Below are 22518 nucleotides of genomic sequence, written 5' to 3' on the forward strand. Positions count from 1 at the left end.
ACACAGAGAGAGAGTTTGAGTGGGATGTTCTGGGATACACACAGCGGGTTTGGGATAGAGTGGGATGCTCTGGGACACACACAGAGGGTTTGGGATACAGTGAGGTGTTCTGGGATTCACACAGAGGGTTTGGGATAGAGTGGGATGTTCTGGGACCCTTGCACGGGGTGTGGGATCCACACAGAGAGTTTGGAACAGGGTGGGATGCTCTGGGACACACACAGAGGGTTTGGGATAGAGTGGGGTGCTCTGGGACCCTTGCACAGGGTTTGGGATAGAACGGGGTGCTCTGGGACCCATGCAGAGAGTCTGGGATCGAGTGGGATGTTCTGGGATCCACACTCCACACAGAGAGTTCAGGATCGAGTGGGATGCTCTGGGACACACACAGAGGGTTTGGGATAGAGTGGGATGTTCCAGGACCCACACTGGGATAGAGTGGGATGTCCTGGGACCCTCAGACAGGAGGGCACGGCCTCAATGGGGCCATCAGCCCCGTGTCCCTCTCCTTCCTGGCTCTGCTCCCACCAAGGTCCCCACGTGTGTCCCGGGCATTTGGCTCCGTGGTCCCAAGCACCCAGGGCAGAACGTGGTGGGTCCCACCTTTCCCCCCACCCCAAAACCCGGGGCTGCTGCTCCCCTCATCCCCCAACAAGCCCCCCCCCCCCCCGGACCTTCTCCCCCAGGCACAGAACAAGGTGACGGGGACGTTGGCGGCTGCCAAGGTGATTGTCACCCCCAGAGAGGAGGAGCTGGAGGACCACCTGGTGGAGATTGAGATCCTGGCCAGCTGCCACCACCCCAACATCACCAAGCTGCTGGACACGCTCTACTGGGACGGGCAGCTCTGGGTGAGGGTGCTGAGCCCCCCCCCGGGCATCATCTGGGGTCCCCCCAAGTCTTGGGGGCTTGGTCTGGAGGGGTTTGAAGACCAAGGTGGGGAACCTCTCCCTGCAGATCCTGGTGGAGTTTTGCCCCGGAGGGTCGGTGGATGCGGTGATTTTGGGTAAAGGAATGGATTTTATTTTGTTTTTATCCCAGCTGTTGGAAGGTTTGGGGTGGGACTGGCAGATCTTCTGGCTCCTCCTCCCCATTGGTGGTGGTGGTGGTGGTGGGGTTGTTTTGTGCTGATGACAGAGCTGGAGAAGGGGCTGACAGAGGAGCAGATCCGGGTGGTCTGCAAGCAGCTGCTGCTGGCCCTGCAGTACCTGCACGGCTGCAGGATCATCCACAGGGACATCAAGGCTGGCAACGTTCTCCTCACCCTTGATGGGGACGTCAAGCTGGGTGAGTCCCGGGCTGGGGGAACTGGGCCAGGAGTGGAGCCCCACGGGGTGTGGGGGTGTTTCCCCCAAGGATGAGGTCTCCAGCTGCTGCTTTCTGCTCTGCAGCTGATTTTGGTGTCTCAGCCAAGAACTCCAGCACGGCCCAGCGGCGCGGGTCCTTCATCGGCACCCCGTACTGGTAGGGATGGGTGGGAAGCCCCTGGGATGGGGGGGGTGTAGGTGGGTGGGATGGGGGAGCCCAGGGGTCCTGTTCCTCCTGTGGGTGCTCACAGCCAGCTCCTCACCACCAGGAGCACCTCAAGGAACCAGATCTTTCCTCCTCCAGCCAAAGCTGGGTGAGCTTCTCGGTAGCATGTATGGAGAGAAGACGTGGGGTGCTGGTGGGTGTAAGACCTCCTGGGGTAGGGTTGGAGGACTTGGGGTCGAATTTCACCTCTTCTGCCTGTTGGGTTGTCCCAACAGGAGATAGGTTTGGTTTGAGAAGAAGATACTAGCTCCCAGCCCAGGGCAGGCTGGACCTCTTCCCCTCTCCCCCATACGCAGGATGGCCCCGGAGGTGGTGCAGTGTGAGACCTCCAAGGAGAACCCCTATGGCTACAAGGCTGACATCTGGTCACTGGGCATCACGTTGATTGAGATGGCTGAGATGGAGCCCCCCCACCACGAGCTGAACCCCCTGAGGGTGCTGCTGAAGATCACCAAGTCCCAGCCCCCCACCCTGCGTCACCCCCAGAGGTGGTGAGTCCCCCTGTGGAGACCTCACCCCAGTGTCTGTGACAGTGGGAGGAGCTGTCCCATGGGGCAGCTCCTGCTGGTCCAGGCAGGTGGGATGGGCTCTTGGACCATAAGTGGTGCTGGTTGTGGCTCCTCCAAGCCCAGCCCCAGAAGCATCAGCCCAGGTTTCCCATCATGCCACCTTTGCCCACAGAAGGTGACACTGGTGGGCAGCACCGGGGTGGGGATCTCCTGCCAAGGTGCTAGCAGAACATGAGTGTCCCTAGCACCATCCCAAGCTCCATGGGGTCCACAGGAGGGCTGACATGGAGCTTTGGTGGCCCCGTGCTCACAGAGCCCATCCCACAGGTCTGAAGACTTCAAGGACTTCCTAAGGAAGTCCTTGGAGAAGAGCCCCGAGGCACGGTGGTCAGCCAGCCAGCTCCTGCAGGTGGGTAGCACCCCTGGCCACCTGCCCAGGGTGCTGGGACCCCCTCCCTGGTGGCTGGGTGGTCCTGCTCACCTCCCTCACTCCCACCCAGCACCCCTTTGTGGCCGGGGTCTCCGACAAGCGGCCGCTGCGGGAGCTGGTGGCCGAAGCCTGCGCGGATGTGCTGGAGGAAGAGGATGGGGAGGAAGGTCCTGCCCCCTTGGTGCGTGAGTAGTGGCCACCTGGGGTGCAAGACCCCCCCAACCCTTTCCACCAGCTCCTTGAGCCTCAATTCTACCCTTGTTGTCCACCCCAGGAGCGTGGAGGGTCCTCCTGCCCCCCAACCCTGGGGGGTCATCAGCCCCCAGATGCTGCAGGGCGTGTGGGTGAGGAGCTGGGAATCCCACCCCACGTCCAGGTGGTGGCAGAACCCAGGGCCAAGAGAGCATCTGACTTCTTGAAGCAAAGGAGGAGAAGGTCCTCACCTGAGCCCCAGTGTCCTGGGAGGCTCCCTGGGAAGAGGCCACCTGAGGTCTGGCAGCTGCTGCGGCGCAGGTCGTTCTTCGGAGGGATGAAGGCCCCAGAGATGGGGAAGGAGCAGCCCAGGGAACAGCAGAGTGGGCTGGAGGTCACAGCACCTGCTGCTCCTCAAGGGACACTGGTGCCAGCAGAGGCAGGAGGAGAAGTTCAAGGGTGTCAAGAAGAAAAGACTCACTCTCTGGGGACCTCCTGCAAGGTGGCCGAGCAGGCAGGAGACCTTGGTGACCTGCAAGAGCTGAAGGCAGAGCAGGTTGGACCCAAGGCAGAGCTCCAGGAGGGAAGCCAACCTGCTGACACATCACTGGTGGCTGGAATGTCCATGGAGGGACAGCTGGCAAGCCAACCAAGCCCTGTTCTGACCCCCAAAAGCCACCCAAAGAAGAGGTCAAGCAGAGACCCTGCTGGTATCTCGCTGGCCCTGCCTGCACCCATGGACAGGGGCTGGTGCAGAGGATCAGCTGTGGGGCAGCTGCTGGCTGCCCTGGATCTGTGGGTCATGGGAACCCAAACCCAGAGGTTCAAGTCTCTGGTGGAGCATCAGGGCTGGGTTACTCAGTCGTTGGTAGAGCTGAAGGTTGGGGTTGGCTCCACTAGGGCTGAAGATGGCCTTGGGAAGGATGGTGATGGAATGGGGAGAGCACCCATGGGGCCTGAGGGTGCTGGGAAGACTGAGGAGACTGAGGTGGTGGAGGAGGAGGTGCCACAGGGTGGAGAAATGCTGATGTCCAGTGTTAGGGAGGTGGTAGTGCTGGGGTCAGAGGTTCTCAAGGGGTGGCAGGAACCTCTGGCCAGTCGAGGAGAGACTGGAGAGAGGAACAACGGGGAGAGGAACTCAGCTGTGGGGGAGCCCATCTCTGCCCCCCTGGATGTGATTGAGCAGGAGGGGGGGAGGCATGAGGGGGAAGCCACAGATGATGCTGAAACTCAGGTGGAAATTTCTCCTGAGGAAGGCCAAGTGAAATGGGAAGAGGATGTTGTAAAAAGGTGCTTGACTGGAGACCATCAACCAGCAGGAGGTGCAGCCAGCCCTGGGACAGTGATGGTGGCAGGAGAGGAACCAGTGGCATGTGCAGGAGAGGGACCTGCAGGTGAGGAAGCCCAATATTCAGCAGAGGATTCATCCCAGGTGCAGATCCCAGGGCCTGGTGAAGATGAATCAGAAGATGAAGTGGAAAACAGCCCCGGAGACAACCAGCCAGGAGCTGCTCCTGGGAATGACTGGAAAGGCCAAGATGGGAATGGTGGAGAGCTTGGAGAAGACAGGGCGCAGGTTGCTGCAGCTCCTGAAGGGCCATTAAGGGCTGGATCTGGAGAGGAGCTGGGTGGCTTGAAGGGTCACAGAGCAGTGTCAGAGCCCCAGGAAGACCTTGGTGGACATCCAAAGGCCACAAAGGCCACAAGCATTGTCCTTGTTCGCACGTCTTCCCAGGCACGGGCAGCGTGGGAAACGGGGAACCCACCAGATCCACCCATCAGGTCAAAGCCAAGAGAGGATCCATCCCCTGTGGAAAGCCCTGCAGATGTCCAAGGTCCCAGCACCCTGCCTGCAGCCACCCAGTCTGCTGGGAAAGCCCAGCAGGTGAGACCCTTGCAGGTACCACAGCCACATCAAGCCCTACCCCCCCACTTTGCGTGGGATCCCACCTTGGGTGTAGGTCGTGTTGGGCTGCCTGGGCTCCAACTGTTGCTCCTGGTGGCAGGAACCTGCCTCGCTCCAAAGGATGGTCAAGAAAACAAGGAGGTTTGTGGTGGATGGGGAGGAGGTGAGAGTGACCACCACCAGGACCGTCGGCACCGCCGCGGCGAGGGACGGGCTGGGGCGCTCAGCTTGGTGGGTGCTGCTGGTGCTGGGGGGGCCACCAGGCATCTCCCACCTCTTTCTGGCCGAGGGGGACCAGGGGCAAAGGGGAGAGGGTGCAGGAGGGAGGATGGGTGTGTGGGACGCTGCAAAGCACAAGTGATTGACCTCCAGGTTTGGCAAACTCATCTGCCTCCCTGGCCAGGGTCTGCTCCAGCAGGAGAGCATGAGCAAGCCCTTCCTGCGTCCTCAGGGCTGTGCAGCAGGGACACCTGAGGAGCCAGAACGTTGCCCAGCCCCATATCTGGTGTGTCCAGCAACCAGCTGAAGGAACCAGGAGGGGAAGATCTTCCTCCAGAAGCTCTCACATCACCCAAGGAGGGCAGGGAATGATGAGGGGGGAGATGGAAGGGCAGAGACAACAGCTGAGCTTGGGAGAGTGACCACCACAGACCCAACGGGCATCCCACCTTCCCTCTTGCTGGAGAAAGTCTTCTCCATGGTGTTGCACCAAGGCTGAGCTGCTTCTTTAGCCACCTATGAGTCGGCCATCCTGGAAGAGAGGGAGAGGTGCCTCCAAGGCCAACTTTGGGCCTCCTCTCACTCCTCTTCCCCCAACCTCCAGGCGCCAGGAGCTCCGTGAGCTGCGGGTGCTGCAGAAGGAGGAGCAGCGAGCTCAGAGCCAGCTGGAGCAGAAGTTCCACCAGCAGCGGGAGCAGATGTTCCGTCACATCGAGCAGGAGATGACGGTAACCCGGGGCCACTGTCCCTTGGTGCCAGGAGGGACACTGGGGGACCCACCCTGGGAGATGCTGGGGCTAAGGGGGGGGAGGATTTGGTGGTCATGGTTGATCCTTGTGGACCACGTCTCGATGGCAGAGCAAGAAGGGGTTCTATGACCGGGAGGTGGAGAGCTGGGAGCGGCGCCACCGGCAGCTGAAGGAGCGTCAGGAGCTGGTGTTCACCACCAGGCTGCGGGACGAGGCCAAGCGCCTCAAGTCCCTCCAGGAGAAGGTCTCCCAGAGGAGGATGCAAGAGCTGAAGGGCGATGGGAGAGAGGTGAGGGTTCGGGGCAGCTGTGCCACCAAGAGCCCCAGGGACCTTCTCACCCCAGGGGCTGGGATGAAGCCCCCGCTGTTCCTCACCGCAGGAGCAGCGGTTCCTGCAGCAGCAGCAGGAGGAACTCAACGCAGCCCTGCAGAGAGTTGTCCAGGAGCACAAGAAGAAGATGGTGTCCATCGACTGGGAGTGCATCAGCAAGATCCACAGCCTCAGGAGAGGTGCAGCAGGGTTGGGAGGAGGGGAGTGGGGAGGGCTCCTCCTGGGGAAGGGAGCAGGGGGTCTGGGTGGGGGGATTTTTGGAGGTGGTGATGGTGCTGTGGGCTTGCCTGGCAGCCCGTGAGTCGGTGGTGTGGAGCATGGAGCAAGGGCACCTGCAGGAGAAGTACCAGCTCTTCAGGCAGCAGGTGAAGGAGCAGCACGCCCTGCAGAAGCAGCAGCTCCGCAAGCGCCACGAGAAGGTGAGGTGGGAACCACGGGTGGTGCTTCCACCAGCCCTGGGGAGCTCCTGCCCCTTCTCCTGGCTCAGCCTCCTGCCCCTTTCCCAGGAGACAGAGAGGATGAACCGCTTCCACCAGTTCTTGCTGGAGGACCTGAGGAGCCAGCAGGTGCAGGAGAGGACTCAGCTGCTGAAGAACCAGCGCTGCGAAGCCAAGAGCCGCCTGGCTCTCTTCAAGGACAACCTGAAGGTCCAGGAGGCTCCTGGGGCCAAGCAGAGGGAGAAGTTCAAGCAGGTAGGAGGACCTATCTGGGGCCAACGAGGTTCCCCAGCAACAAGTGTGGGGAGAGACCGTGTGAAAGCTGTGATGGCTTTTGGGGAAGGGGAGGGTGACTGGGCTGTCCCCACAGCAGCAGCAGAGGCAGGAGGAGCAGCAGCAGCAGAGGCAGGAGGAGCAGCAGCAGCAGAGGCAGGAGCAGCAGCTGCAGAAGCTGCAGCAGCAACAGGCTGAAAACCTGGCAGAGCTGGAGCAGATGCAGGTACCAGGGACCACTACAAAACTGGCCACCCCAGGGGTGTGTGTGGGGGGTCCCTCTGCTCCAGCACCTTCCTTCTCCTTCCCACCTCCCAGAGGGAGAAGATGCAGCTGTTGGCAGAGCAGGAGAGGAGGCAGCTGGGGAGGCTGGAGCAGGAGCACAACATGGAGCTGAGCGAGTGGAGGCAGAGGCTGGCTGCACGCAAGGAGGTGGGTGGTTCTGCACCCACCCCAGGCATCTCCTCCCCACCTTGGCCCAGCTCGTGGAGGGCAGCTTTCCCCACTGCAAGCCCTTATGATGGGGCATGGGCCATGGTAGTGTTGGTTGTCCTCCTGTGCTGGGCACTGGTGGGGCAGCATCTTGAATCCTGGGGCCAGTTTTGGGTCAGAAAAAGGACATTGAGGGGTTGGGGTGTGCCCAGAGAAGGGCAATGGAGCTGGGGAAGGGGCTGGAGCACAAGGAGAAGGCTCTGAAGAACTTGTGAGGAGCAGCTGAGGGAGCTGGGGGTGTCCAGCCTGGAGCAAAGGAGGCTGAGGGGAGACCTTCTGCTCTGCAACTGCCTGAGAGGAGGTTGGAGCCAGGGGGGTCGGGCTCTGCTCCCCAGGAACAAGGGATGGGACAAGAGGAACCAGCCTCAGGTTGCCCAGGGGAGGTTCAGGTTGGATCTTGGGAACAGTTTCTCCCTGGAAAGGGTTGTCAGGTCCTGGCCCAGGCTGCCCAGGGCAGGGGGGGGGAGTCCCCATCCCTGGAGGGGTTTCCAAGCCCTGGAGATGGTGCTGAGGGACGTGGGCTGGCACCAGACTTGGTAGAGTTGGGTTAATTGTTGGACTCGATGATCTTAAGGTCTTTTCTGAGGGGAATGATTCAGTGATCCTATGATTTCCTTCTCCAGATGCTGGAGCAGGAGCTGGGCAGCTTGCTGGTGGTGCCAAGGTTGGGGGGGCTGCCCAGTGCTCAGAGCTGCAACAAGACCACCTGCTTCTTCCACCCCCCCTCCTGACACAGCCCCACGGGCAGGGAGGGGCAGGATCTACTTGCAGCCCCCCCGTGGCTCCCCGAGGGGCTGAAGGGTCTCAAAGACAACAGGAGGGGCAGCAGGGGCTGAGCAGTGGGGCAGGATGTGGCCCAGATCCTGGGGGTGGGAGGTGTGGGGGTGCTGGGGTGAAGCAGGGGCTGCCACCCCAAATGGCCCCAGAAGGCCTTGGGAAGTGTCCCCAAGCTGTGGTCACTGGGGGGGGTTTGCTGGTGCTTCCTGTTGGATCTCCCCCCTCAGCAGAGTCCCAAATACATCCTTCCCTGAAGACAGTCCCTGCTTGTGACTCTTTTACTTAAAACCTCTTGTCTTGTGCCCCCAACCTGCCCCCCAGGCCAGCTGTGCCCAACATCTGGCCCAGGGATGCCCTCAGGGGCAGGGCTGGCTCCACACAGAGCTCTTCCCGCCCACCTCTTAGTTCTGAGGGCAGCAATAAGCTCTAATGACCATGAACAACCTCCTCAGAGGCCTTGACCCACACCCATGGCCCAGGAGCTCCATTGAAGCTCATCTCAAGGGCTTCAGTCCCTGCCTGAGCTGGGCTGGGAGTGCTGGTCTCCCTGCCTCAGCACCTCAGACCCAATCCTGACCTGCAGCCCGACTTCCCAGCTTGATCTTGGATCTGCTCCAGCACCATGAACTTCCCTGGTGATCTCAACAGTTGGTTGAACCTGGCCACCATCTCCAGGTTGGTTCTGCTCACATAGTTCAGGTGCTGAGGGACTGGGACCTGGCTGGTGATGCAAGGCTCACCTTTCCTGAGGGAGCTGCCCTGCCCTTGCTGTTATTAACCTCTCTCCTGTTTTTGGAGACTCCTCCTTCTCCTTCTCAAAGGCCCATCTACAAAGTCTGCAGCAATTTATTATCTTTAAACTCAGTATAAAAGGTAAATAATTTCACAGGATGAACTGGAGGAACTGCAGGAGGAATTGGGAACATGAGTTGAGAGTCAGTCCATGTACTGGGAATCAGGGACACGCAGAGGAGTCTTTAGCTGGTGCTTCCCAGTGAGATGGAGGAACTACACCCTCCAGACCCAGGAAAGAGCTGATGGTTTGAAGATGGCAGGAGCTGCAGCTGGTCCATCTGTACAGGTCCCATGTTTAGGTTTGATTGAAGTCTTCCTGAGGTGTGGAGACCAGTGGGATTTCTCAGCAACGGTGCTGGGAGGAGAAAAATCTGCCACTGGTGAGAGAGTCCAGAGGGAGCAGTGGAGCTGAGAAGCTGAGCTCTGTCCTGGGGGTCAGCCCTGGTGCTCTGCTCCACATGGGGCTCAGTTGCCTTGTTTCACAAGGACATCAGAAAGGTCCTCTGTGCTCTCCAGCCTTAGGTTCTGGGGAAAGAAAAGCTAAGTTTGAGAAAGCTGGACTCTTCTGCTCCGACTCTGAAGGCCTGGCAGAAAAACTACAAAGGTTCAGAGCAACCCCAGCCCCTTCTGTCACCCACAGCAAGACCAAAGATTCTCAGCTGTTGCTTCAGAGTCCAAAACCCAATGTAGGACAACAAAATACTGGTCCTGCTGCTGCCAGAGTTGAGGATGAGGAAGGACTGACAGCAGTTAGGCTGGAAGTGCTGAGTGCTCAACCACAGGCTGTCATTCCCAACATCTCAGCCTGGTTCATGTTCCATGTAAGCATGGAACAGGGACTTTGGTTGTGAAGTCCTGGTGCACCAAGAGCACAGTCCTGCTCCCCCCATCTCTCCCCCCACTCTGCACTCACCTTCTCGTTTGCCAAATGCAAGAGGCAGGCAAAGGCCAAGGGCACAGACAGGTTGGTGGCCATCACAGAAGGCAACCTGCAAAGGAGAGGACAGAAGGTCAGGATGGCCAGAACCTACTGAAACCCAGAGGGCTGAGCATGTCTCAAGGACCAGGACACCAAGGACCAGCTCCTTCCCCAGGAATCTGGTTTTCTCTACCCTTCCCCTCCCATCTGCCAAGCTGAATGCAACCCAAACCCCTCCCAGAGAGCAAGAGAAGAGATTTTTTTTCCCCCTACAGGGTTCAATTAGCAGGTTGTTAATAGATACAGGAGGGGTCAGTTAGTTAAAATCCATCTTCAGTCCAGCCTTTCTAGGGCCTCCCTACCTGTGAAGCAGTTGATTTGTGATGTTGCTGAAGACCTTCTCATCTGCTACCATTGACAGGTCCTCCTTCTCCTCCTTCTTCTCCATTTCCTCCTTCTCATCTTCCATCTATTTAGTGAAAAACCAATGCAAGTCACACCCAGCCAGTCCTAACCAACTAAAGACTAACCAGAAAGGAATTGCTGCTAAACCTTGACTGTCTCTGCAGGAGTTAAGCATGGTTACCTGCAGGGTTACCTTGGACCCCTTGAGGTATCTGGCTCCACCTCCACTCACCTCTGCCACCATTAGTTTCTTCTGTCCTTCAGTCAAGAGCTCCCACATGTTTTTCTTCAGCCTCTTCATGTCCATTTTCTTGGCTGTCTTTGCATATTGAATTGCAATCTTATTCACCTGAGGAAAGGAAGTCCAGGGTTATCTGAGAGGAACTGAGCAGGGGCAGCAGCACCATCTTCAGTCAGGAACAATCAGAACCTGGTTGTCCTTGGGAACAACATGAATGTTGTTTTCTTACCACTAAACCTTGGATTTTTAATTCCCTTCTCTTACACAAGGGTTTGTCTGGGAATAAAGTGTCCAGCAGCAAACCCAGGAGATCCTGCACCAGGGAAACTGGTCTAGGATGAGGGGCAACAGCCTTAAACTAAAAGAGGGTGGATTCAGATTGGATATCAGGAAGAAGTTCTTCACTATGAGGTACTGAAACACTGGAACAGGTTGCCCAGAGAGGTGGTGGAGGCCCTATCCCTGTAGACATTCAAGGTCAGGCTTGATGGGACTCAGATCTAGTCAAAAAGGTCACTGTGCACTGCAGACGGGGCTGTACAAGGTGATCTTTAAAGGTCCCTTCCAACCCCACACATGCTATGATCCTATGATTCTAACCACCTGAGGTGTTGGGAGACTTTGCTCCAGACCTGCCCCATGAGCATCTCACAGCTGGGTGATGAGTCCTCACCTTCTGGGGCTCAGCAACGAGGTTCATCTCTCCGTAGGTTGTGATATCAGCATTGCCAGTCAGCCTGTTGAGCTCAGCCTCTTGAGCCTCAGGGTGGGCAGTGAGGTTGAACACCCCTGTCCGGCTCAGGAACTGAACAGGTTCATTGTCATCATCACTGTCTGCAGCCTGAGCAAGAAGAGAAGCAGCAGTGAGGCCACCCAGAGACATCTCTGAGAAGCCAGAGGTGTCCTGCACTGAGAGAACAAGAGCACCTGCCCCTCAGGAGGGTGGTGATGCCTGCCCACCTTCCCCATGGAGCATGTTCCCATTCAGCCTCTCCCCAAGGTGCTGAGGCTAAACCCAAGGGAGATCTTGAGCACAGAACATCACAAGATGGTTCTACATGGAAAGGTAACAGATCTAAGGGCTCTCTGGCCAGCATGGGACCAGCCAAGACTTGTCACAGCCACTCAGCACTGGCCTGGTAAGAAGTTGAAGCTTTAGAAGGAATTTACTTTAACAGGAGCAAACCTCAGTGTAGAGGGATAACTGCAGAGGTGAGCAATGGCCTTTCCTCCTGTTTTAGGTGTGTGGAAAATGCTGGAATGGAATTTTGGCAGCAAACTGACTGGCAAACACCAAAGGGAGATGCTTTAGTTGATGTTGTTAGAGCAAGAGGCCAGAGCAGAGACTCCTCCAGCCTTGTCACAACCTGCAGCACCAATTCCTTTCCCCTGGTCATTCATTCTGGACACAGCTTCTCCCCTAAATGATTCCCCCCCACAATATCAAATACAGGCAAGAGGAAGAAGTCAGCTCGTTGCAGTTACCTGCAGGGCAGGGCAGAAGTTGGAGGTGTCATTGGGGTTGTTGTAGTCGTACTCATGGATCTCGTCCTCGGGATGCAAGGAGGTTCCTGGCTCAGCTGCCCTGCAGAGCTACAGACACAGGCAGGAAAGGAAAGACTCTAAATCCCTCCTCCAGCCTTGGTTCTTCATCACTTCCCCCTTTCCCAACCTGATTCTTCCTCCTCCTCTTCATCCCAGCCCTCTAGCAAAGTCCCTTTGTAAAGCACAACAGCATCCACAAGTGGGTCAGGTTGTGGTGAGACACCCTGGCCCATCTCCAGACCTGAGCAACATCCTGAAGTTCTCCAGGTGTTGGGTGGGGAGTGGTTTTGTGCATGGAATTGTCCCCAGCAGGCTCTCAGAGAAGGTTCTTACCTTAATAGCTGGTTTGAGGAACAGCTGGAGAATGTTGTTAGGGTCATAGTTGAAGTCTGTGGGAAGTGTGGTGCTCTTTGTATTCTGGCTTTCCAGAATGGATTTGGCCAGAGTGACAGGTGCCTGGAGAAGGAATAAATGTCATGATCCATGAGCTGTCCACTCCCTGGGAGATTAATAAGTGCTCTGAACACAGGTTTTTGTCTGAAAGGGGGTGAGTTCTGAGATGCCTCCAAAGAGGAGATCCACACTGGTTCAGTCAGTGCACCCAGGTGGACCTGCAGGGTCTCCTGGGCTGGCAGGATAGGAAGCCATGGGTAGATGATCCTTGAAGTTCCTTCCAACCTGGCATTCTATGATTCTATGAAGCCAGGAAGAATCCAGGCTGGTTCTCCACCCCAAGGCTGGTAAAAGCCTCTTGTACCTGAAGTCAGAAGACCCCACTTCAAGGAACATACATGATATGTTGGGTTTGCAGAGCCAGTTTCACAGGAACCATTTGAAGACAACAGTTCCAAGCCACCCTGACAGGGCAAGAGAGAGAGCAGAAAGAGGAATAAACTCTGCACCCACCTTGGTCTTACGGAAATATGTGGTGAAGTTAATCTCCTCATCAAAGTTAATTTCAAACACTTTCTTTGCAGTCCTTTTCTTGGTCTCTTTTTCAGAGTTGGCATCTGCTGCAGAAAGGAAGTGTCACTGCTTTGAGTGAGGGCAACCAGCTCACTCCTAACTTGAACACAGGCTACCCAGAAGGACTTTTCCCTTTGTTACAGGAAAGCAAAAGGTGTTGTTCTCAGCTCCATGTTTTAAAGGGAGCCATGTCTATTTATAGAAAGAAGATTGCTTGGGGCAATCCCAAGCACACGTTGGGTGGAGAATGGATAAAAAAAAAGCCCTGAGGAGAAGGACTTGGGGGTGATGGGTGATGAGAAGCTCAACATGAGCAGGCACCATGTGTTGGAGCCCAGAAACCGTGTCCTGGGCTGTGTCACCAGCAGTGTGACCAGCAGGGCCAGGGAGGGGATTGTCCCCTCTGCTCTGGTGAGATCCCCTTTCTGGAGCCTCCAACATCAAAAGGACATGAAGCTCCTGGAGAGATGATCCAAGGGCTGGAGCAGTTCTGCTCTGGAGACAGGCTGGGAGAGTTGGGGTGTTCAGCCTGGAGAAGAGAAGGCTCCAGGGAGACCTTAGAGCACCTTCCAGTGCCTGAAGGGGCTCCAGGAAAGCTGGGGAGGGACTTGGGACAAGGGCTGGGAGGGATGGGATGAGAGGGATGGATGAAAAGTGGGAGAGGGAGATTGAGGTTGGAGATGAGGAGGGAATTCTTGGCTGTGAGGGTGGGGAGACCCTGGCCCAGGTTGCCCAGGGAAGCTGTGGCTGCCCCATCCCTGGCAGTGTTGAAGGGCAGGTTGGATGGGGCTTGGAGCAGCCTGGGCTGGTGGGAGGTGTCCCTGCCCATGCAGGGGGTTGGATCTAGATGGTCTTTCAGGTCCCTTCCAACCCATTCCATGATTCTATGATTTCCTGTCCCTAGTTCAGGACTCAGATGCCACCCATCTCCAAAGGGCAGCAGGTCCTGGCCTCTGCAGTGTCTGAGTGTCTCTCAATACGTACATTTGTGCCGAGGTTTGAACCTCCAGTGCTCTGGGCCAGCCCACATCGACAGAGTCCGGGGACTGAAGTAGGAGTATTCCCCTGGTTTCATGGAGAGATGAAGGCACATGCTCCCAATGTCTCCTTCTCCAAAAGGAATCACATCAGTTCTGGAAAGAGCACACGTGCTGCTCAGTGAAATCATTCCTTTGGCACACACCAGGCCTGAGCATGCATTCAATATCCAGACAGAGACGTGGCCCTCTTGCTCTGCCAGCATCTTTAACCAGGGAACAGTACTTGGTGTTAAGTTTTTTCAGGAAAAACAGAGGTGGATTTGCCAAAGGGCAGGCTGGAAACTGGGCAGATGGAGAAACTGGGGGGTAGAAATGTTACTTGAACAGAAAGCCAGCTCTAGCCAGATGAGAAATTTGTACATGGTCAATGAAACACTCCCCAGGGAGCTGTCAGAAGCTGCTGAAGTGACAGATGCTCAGTGGCTCCTTACCTCTTGCTCTGGTTGACTGTTCCAAAGGAGCTGGGGTTTTCTGTGAATTCCCCAATCTTGTCTGCTCCTGCACTCCTGGGGGAGTCAGAAATGAAGTCATCCTCTGGCAGGGCAGGAGCACAGTCCTCCCCCTCACTGTCAATCTGCCCGTTGATATCAAACACTTGGTCACTCTTCTTAAACTTATCCAGCAGGGCTGACACTGACTGTGGGAGGAGAAGGGAAAAATGCAGGATATCAGCAGCCTTGGTGTTTTGTGGAGATGCTTTTGGAGGTGAGCACAGAGCACAGCTGGGCTACCCCACCCAGCACAGAACTAACCAACATACCTCATTGTGGGATTCTGCATCCCACTTTGTAAACTGGAAACCAGCCAGCGAGGAGCAGATGGGGCGGCTTTCAATGCACTGAGCTAGCAGGGCTGGGGACAAGGAGGAGAGGTTAGACACAGGGTGAAGCCACCAGCAGCTAAAACAAGTGCCAGGCATGAAATCATTCTTAAAGCCATGTAGGAAACCCTCCTTGCATGTAGGGCTGGCTGTAGGGCTCATTTCTCAGCAGAAAGGGTGAGTCGAGTTGCTGCTCCAACTCGTGGGCATAACGCTGGGAAAATTCTCAGAGCAGAGAGGTCTGGCAGCATTTACAGGCTCAAAAGATTCTTAAGAAGCTCAGGTCTTAGTTTGGAGCACACTGATCTCAGCTGCTGCACAGCTCATGAGAGACCTGCCAGAGGTTAAGCTGCATGTAGTCATCTCAGACCTCCAAAAGTCCTGGTTTTGCAGCCACTGGCCTCAGACTTGAGCAGAATCAGAGCGGTGGTGCCACAGGGTGGGCAAGCAGCAACAAAAGCCCAGGTCAAGCTGGCTGAGGTTAAAACAAGCACGTGTGGGAGGTGAGAAGGATGGAAAGGTCTGGACAGAATCATAGGATGGTTTGGGTTGGAAGGGACCTTAAAGATCATCTAAATCCAACCCCCTGCATGGGCAGGGACACCTCCCACCAGCCCAGGCTGCTCCAAGCCCCATCCAACCTGCCCTTCAACACTGCCAGGGATGGGGCAGCCACAGCTTCCCTGGGCAACCTGGGCCAGGCTCTCACCACCCTCAAAGCCCAGAATTCCCTTCTCATCTCCAACCTCCATCTCCCTCTCCCAGTTTTCATCCATCCCCCTCATCCCATCCCTCCCTGCCCTTGTCCCAAGTCCCTCCCCAGCTTTCCTGGAGCCCCTTCAGGCACTGGATGGTCCCCTCAGCTTGGTGGTTCCTGGCACTCACGTTTTAAATCTGTGACTGTCAGAGGATCAGAGTTTGGCACCATCAGGGTCTCTGCAGAAGGGAGTGGCACAACCTTGGAGTCAAAGAGGAGCTGGCTGTGGCAGCCCTGGGTACGCAGCCCCATGAGGAAAACACCAACTGTGCTGCATTCATCAAAGGATGCAGCTGTTCTCTGGAACATGGGATCAACCTACAGGGTAAGGAATGAAGAAGAATCAAGGAATGGAGTAGATAGAGGGGGTGAAGCAGGGCTCTGCAGGAGCAGATCCAAGGGGACACCAACTGACACATCTTTGTCAGCAATCAGGGAGCTCTCCCAGTTGCCTCATGCAAGAGGAAGCAACATGTTGAGGAACAATCCTGCTACAAGAGCAGGGTTCAGAGGTAGAGCTTAAAAGAGGAATGCACCAGCAGGAAAACAAGATAAATGAGGATGAGGGGACATCTCCTTTCCTCCCCCTGAAGGCAGCTGCTACAGAACCCACCTCACATCTGCGATTGGCCTCCGACACGTTGATGTTGTTCAGGTTCTGCTCGATGGTTTTGATTGAGTGCTTCTTCTTTGCCTGCACCCTTTTGGCAGCCTCAGGGGCTGGGCTGTCTTCTGAAAGGAAAAGAAGAACAAGTTGCAGTTCGAAAACTTGCTAAAATCCCCTGTGGAGGCAGAACACAACTCTTATTTCAGTTTGTAGGACACACAGAAGCCAGTGGGTGTGAAGTTACCCAGTTAAGTATCTATCAGCATGAAGTACCAGTGTTTTATTGGCTGCATTTCCTTTTATCAACTTTATTTTATCTTAACTACATGTTTCCATTTCAAAGCAAAGGACAGTCAAGAGTGGAGTACTTCATTTTTAACATCTCAGATGAGGCCACCTTTCATCTGCATTCAAATCTGACAGGCCAGATGGCTGGAATACAGGATTGAACAACAGATTTGGGTCCTCGTCTCCACCCTCTCTGCTCAAGCACCCGGGCAAACTCATCTGGAATTTCTTAGTCTTGGAAAACAAAGTTAGTGCTCCTCTCTCGGATGCACAAAGCACTTCAAAGTTCGTGGGTGCTATATAAGTGCACTGACATTTCTCTCACGCAGAGGAGCAGCTTAAGAGAAAATGAGTGGGTGGCACACCTCCTCCTGGGCTGTCCACATTTTTGGTAGGGGCTGAGTCCTTCCCCAGGCCTCCAAGAACTTTGTAGGCATCTGCATGGACCGCGTCCACCCGCACGGCGTAGATCTTCGCGCTGGCGTCGAGTGTGCCAGCTGCCACCTGGCAGGGGGAGAAAAGGTGCCAGGCTGAGTGAGAAAGGAGAAAGTCACTCACCTGGAAGATGCAGAAGACACAGAGCTTGCAGAAATTCAGGTCTGCAGCTTATGAGGAGCAAAGCAACTGGAAAAGGATTTATCCTGAAAGCCACTGGAGACAGAAGTGGGTCGAGATGTGGCTTCAGCAGCAGAGCCCAGTTTGCTTCAGCAGTTCTTTTGGAGGGGAGTTATTATAAGTATTACTTAAAGAGTAATACTTAGAGTAAATACTTAGAGTGATACTTAAAGAGTAAAACTTAAAGGGTAATATTTGGATTTGCCAAAATTAAGCAATGGAGAGGAGCAGAAAGGTGCAGATTTGCATCTACTAAGAGACCTTTCTCCTCCACTGCTCCTTCTTTGGGTTCATCCTGTTGGTATCAGCCTATTTCCCCAAGTTATATTTATTATATTAAATTATATGTATTATACACATTATATTTATTATATACATTATATTTATTACATTTCCCAAATATTATTTTCCAGAGTCAAAAGATGTGAAGTGCAGGAGATGCCAAGTGCCTTTTCCGATCACAGACCACCCCAGGAAGCTGAAGGAGCACCCCCTGAAAACCTGTGTGCTGTTTCCCACCCCTTCCTCAGTTTCACCAACCATAGCTCATCCATCCATCCAAGAATTCAGTTCTCCCTCCCAGCATCAGGGAATTATTATAGCAAATAAGTCTTGGCCCTGGCAAGTCCTTATTCTGCTCCATACTGGATCAAAGTTAGTCTGGAAGCCACACTAACTTCCTTTCTCTCCCAGCCTTGTTTTGTTACCAGTAGTAACACCCACTGTTTACCTCAGAGCATCACATGTCTTACTTTTAAACAAGCTTCCCATAACTGAAAGACTTCAGCCTTTAATTCCTGAAAAGGGGTTTTAAATCCTGAAAAGGATTCAACAGTGGAAGCTTCTGCAAAAAGCAACTGTGCTGCCTTGACCAGCTATTTTTAGTGGAAGTAACCAGCTCAGTTTCCTTCAGCATCCTTTGAGAATTGCTATTGACTAAACCTGAGGCTAAATGCCAGACAGAAGCAAAGCACCCTGTGCCCAGTGGTTCCTCTCACCTTGAAGTTGGTCAGTTCAGAGTCCTTCTGTTTCAGGATGTCAGCCATGTAGTCTATCAGGTGTAAGCCAAAGGCATTCTTCGTGGTGATTTTCTGAAACACAGCACAGCTCAGAACTGATCCCCTGCCACACGACACCTGTCAGAGCCCTCTGAGCCCTCATCCCTCAGCACCACATCAACACATCTCCAACCTGCCCTTCAACACTGCCAGGGATGGGGCAGCCACAGCTTCCCTGGGCAACCTGGGCCAGGCTCTCACCACCCTCACACCCAAGAATTCCCTCCTCATCTCCAACCTCCATCTCCCTCTTCCAGTTTTCATCCATCCCCCTCATCCCATCCCTCCCTGCCCTTGTCCCAAGCCCCTCCCCAGCTTTCCTGGAGCCCCTTCAGGCACTGGAAGGTGCTCTAAGGTCTTCCTGGAGCCTTCTCTTCTCCAGGCTGAACACCCCAACTCTCCCAGCCTGGCTCCCGAGCAGAACTGCTCCAGCCCTTGGATCAGCTCTTTGGCCTCCTCTGGACTCTCTCCAGGAGCTTCATGTCCTTCTGATGTTGGGGGCTCCAGAAGGGGGATCTCACGAGAGCAGAGGGGACAATCCCCTCCCTAGCCCTCCTGCAGACCTTCAACCACCTCCCTGGGCAGCCTGGCTCAGTGTTCATCAACCCTTTCAGTGAAGAAGCTTACAGGGTCACAGAATCATCTTGACTGGAAAAGGCCTTTAAGATCATTAAGTCCAATAATTAACCTAACTACCGACTCCAGTGCTAAACCACGTTCCTGAGCACCCGTGGGGGTATTTACAGCAGGACCCAGGGGACATGGTCCGTGCAACAAAGCAGGGAGACATGGAGATGCCTGGGAGGCATCAGGAGAAGCCAAGACCTGGACGCGGCTTCAATCAGGGCAGGGTCTCAGGAGGCTTGGGAGAAGAATAACCGTGTATCCATGGCTTAAGGAGCTTTAAATCCCCGCCGGGCCTGGCAGCCAGGGCGCGGCGGAGGCGGCGCGAGGGGGCCCAGGAGGTGACGGACTCACGTTCTCGGAGGAGAGCTTGATGCAGGTGCTGTAGTGATCCGAGATCTGCGCGTTGGTCCACTGAGGGAGGGCGGGCAGCCATGCCTCCGCCTGCCTGGGGGAAACACGGCGGCGTGGGCACCTTCCTCTCCCCGGTTCCCCCCTCCCCACACCCTGTGACACCGGGCCCGGCCCTACCTGGGGGCAGGTGAGCCGAGGCCCAGCGGCGACTCGGTGCTGCCGAACTGGAGGTCGGTGACCCTGGAGCGCCGGCGTTGCCGCCTCTCCCGTTCATCGTCGTTCCCGGGGCACTCGGCCAGCACGGGGGTGCCGGTGCTGGCGAGGGGCCGTGCGGCGGGGGAGGCGGCCGGAGCCCGCCGGGGCGTCAGGGGGCTCATCCTCCTGGCGGCGGGGCCGGCCCGGGGGCCGCGCTGCCCGCGCCGGCGGCGCCCCGCCCACCCCTGGCGGCGAGGACCAATCAGCGGGAGGCCCGGCGGACCGGCGACCAATCAGACGAGCGGAAGCCCCGCCCCCATGAGGGTTTGAATTGCGGCGCGCACCGGCAGGGCGCGAGGGTAACGGCTGCGGGGCGGGCTTGGGGAGCTCCTGTCAGGGCCCCGGGGAGCTCCTGTCAGGGTCCTGCCGCTCCTGTGAGGCCCCGGGGAGCTCCTGTGAGGCCCCGGGGAGCTCCTGTGAGGCCCGGGGAGCTCCTCTCAGGGTCCTGCCGCTCCTCTCAGGGTCCTGCCGCTCCTCTCAGGGTCCTGCCGCTCCTCTCAGGGTCCTGCCGCTCCTCTCAGGGTCCTGCCGCTCCTCTCAGGGTCCTGCCGCTCCTCTCAGGGTCCTGCCGCTCCTCTCAGGGTCCTGCCGCTCCTGTGAGGCCCCGGGGAGCTCCTGTGAGGGTCCTGCCGCTCCTGTGAGGGCCCCGAGAGCTCCTGTGAGGGCCCCGTCCTGCTGCTCCTGTCACGGACCGGCCCCGGGGAGCTCCTTCCTGTGAGGAACCGGCCCCAGGAGCTCCTGTCACGGACCGACTTGCACCCTGAGCGATGGTTTCCGCCTCCGGGGGTGCCCGGGCCCCCTCCCAGCCGTCGGCCGCAGGCGAGCCCCGCCTCGGAGGAGGAAGAATCACCAGAGCCCACCTGCTTAGGTACTGACCGCCCCTCACAGCCTCTGCCGTTCAGTGGTGCCCCCGGAGGCCTCCGTTTGCCTTTCGTTGTCCCCCGGAGCACCTACCTGTGTGGAAGTGCCCTCAGAGCCGTCTGTCTGACCCCTCAGTTTGCTCTGCAGGTTCCCCTCAGGCCCTCCAGGTGTTTTCTGGTGGTCTCTCAGCTGCCCTGGGTGCTGTTTGGTGTTCCCCAGAGCTTCCTCTGTTTGTTTTCTTGCACCCCATGGCCCTCCAGGTATTTTGTGGTGTGCTATAAGCTCTCAACATACCCTGGAGCCCTCTCTTTGTTAGCACTTTATGGGTTTCTGGGTATAACAAGGGATCTTTGGGCTTTACAGTCTCTGGCTGGGCAGTACCCAGCAGCTCAGATGTCATCCCCTTGTGGTGGGCTAGTGGGTGGCTGGGGCCATCCCTGGCTTCATCTCTGGAGCCCTCAGTCCTGCCCAGCACGGTGTCCTTCCTCCCAGCAAGAACATTTGTCAGGAGCAGGTTGCAGCTCCTGCTCTCACTGCAGCGCTGGAGGCAGAGAGTGCTTCTTAAAAGCCAACAGTGCTTCCTAAAACCCAACCCTTCTGCTCTTGGTGTGAGCCAAAGCAATGTGTGCAGGACTCTGAAGGCAGGAAGGCTCCTCTATATCCCCTTACCTGTCTCCCAGGTTATCTGTAGTGCTTCCCCTGTGCTTACTAGCAGGGAGGGATTGCTGGGGAAAGCTGTTGCTCCTTAAATTTCCTTTTCCCAGCAGAGTCATGGCCTGGTGTGCCTGATTCCAGCAGTCCTACCCAAGGCAAAGCCCCTGGGCTGAGGGCTGAGCTGTGTGGGGCTGAGGCCAGGCTGGGGAATAGGGGGGGAACAGAGCTGTGTGAAGTGGCCGGCTAACACTTGAAGTGTTAGCAAAAAGTTAGATGTTCTGGACCTGTGCTTTCCTCCACCATCATCCTGACCTTATGGGATGAGTAGCTTCTTCTCCAGTGCTACCAGCTGGATGAGAAGCTTTTCCAGCCCTACCAGGCCAGCATTCCCAGCTGAAGGGGGTGAAGCAGCAGCTGTCCCAGCCTTTCTTGCGGGATTAGTACTGGGGAGCACGACCTTTGATGGCCGAGTTCATCCCGGCTGCCAAGTGTTTTTCCAGCCTGAGCCGCTGGATGGAGCAGGAGGAAAAGATGTGGTTGGAGCCCAACTACATTCCTTGGGATGTTGTGTCTCCTGCTGCCCAGCGCTGGCAGCATTCCCCCGCTCCCGACACCGAGCAGCCAGGGGATGGCGGTGCCATCAGCTAATTTCGTCTCTAATATAATCTTACTGACCCCAAAACCCCCCAAAATGACCAAAACCAATTAATTTATGGGGACTGGCATCTACTGGTCAGCACAGCTGAAGCACCTTGGAGGTCCAGGGCACTTCTAAAAGACACGAGGGACTTGATGTGTGAAGCAAAAACACTGTAGGGCAATTTTTTTGTTGTTGTTCCCAAATATCTCAGGGTCTGAGCAAAGGGATCTGGCCCCTTCCCTCAGCTGCTCCAGAACTAGAGCAGAAATGCTGTAAACCCCAGGTTATGTCTTGTGTGGGGTCTTCCTGAGAGCAAAAGCCTCCAAACAAAGCTTCTTGATGTCTGCTGTAAACAAATCAATATCTCTAGCTGTACATCTGAAATGAAAGAAGCTGAAGGATCCAGGGAGGTTTTTAATGTCCAAATAAATAACTCCTGCCATGGCAGCAGCAATATGTGGAACATTTGATTATTCTCAGCCAACAGTGATGCTGGCAAGGACAGAGATATTCATGCTCTTTATTTATCTGGAAATTAAGAGAATGTATCATTTGGTGACAGGAACTTTTACAAATGGCTGCTCCTCTTTCAATCATCTCCCCAGCTAATAAATCACTGGCAGGACTTTGGGAAACTTGACTTACAACTCAGACCTGCTGCTGGAGGATGTGTTTTGGAAAATCCCGTGGTAGATGGAGGTGTGCTGGGGTTCTCCTGCTCTTGGAGGGAATGCTGAAAGCTCATTTAAGGTTTGCTTTGGGAGCTGGGAAGAGTGAATGATGAAGGAAAGCCGCTGTCCACCCACCGGGCAGCAGTTGCTGCGGTACTTTTCCGCTTCCTGCCTGCACCCTGCCAGGGCTGTGGGAAGCTTTGGGGTGACACGGAACACGGGGGATGTCTGAAGCTTCAGGCAAGTGTTGGAGAGGGGTGGGAAGTCGAGGAGAAGAGCGGGAAGGGGGGAAGCTCCTGCGTGACTGCCGCAGCTGCCGCGGTGGGTTTGAAACCTTGTCGGTCACGTCCCCGGCGCTGCTGAGCTGCTCGGTGGGTCCCGGGGGCGGGCTGTGCTGACCGCTCCGCACCCACAACACGGGTAGCGTGGCAACGGGATCTTCTCCAGCTGCCAGGCTTAAAAATAGAGCTGGGGCAGCGTGGAACTTGCAGCCTTCTGGGGTTACTAGAACCTTTGCCCCCCGGGAGCATCAGACCTCGACACAGGGGGTGCTCA

The 22518-nt window shown here is 56.1% G+C and overlaps 1 protein-coding gene across 1 annotated transcript; it reads right to left on the minus strand.

Moving 5' to 3' along the window:
- Window positions 1-8816: 8816 nt before the first annotated feature.
- NCAPH (non-SMC condensin I complex subunit H) lies at window positions 8817-19159 on the minus strand. Its single transcript, XM_051640654.1, has 17 exons — window positions 19060-19159; window positions 18883-18976; window positions 17845-17937; window positions 16597-16735; window positions 15950-16068; window positions 15465-15654; window positions 14520-14611; window positions 14191-14396; window positions 13704-13852; window positions 12660-12763; window positions 12087-12209; window positions 11694-11801; window positions 10882-11049; window positions 10200-10316; window positions 9925-10031; window positions 9557-9632; window positions 8817-9168 (listed from the first exon to the last, which is right to left on the minus strand). The coding sequence occupies exons 3-17, from the start codon at window positions 17890-17892 to the stop codon at window positions 9109-9111; spliced, it is 1806 nt and encodes a 601-aa protein (XP_051496614.1). The 5' UTR covers window positions 17893-17937; window positions 18883-18976; window positions 19060-19159; the 3' UTR covers window positions 8817-9108.
- Window positions 19160-22518: the final 3359 nt, after the last annotated feature.

Source organism: Apus apus, chromosome 26 (assembly GCF_020740795.1).
Source record: "Apus apus isolate bApuApu2 chromosome 26, bApuApu2.pri.cur, whole genome shotgun sequence".
Taxonomy (NCBI): domain Eukaryota; kingdom Metazoa; phylum Chordata; class Aves; order Apodiformes; family Apodidae; genus Apus; species Apus apus.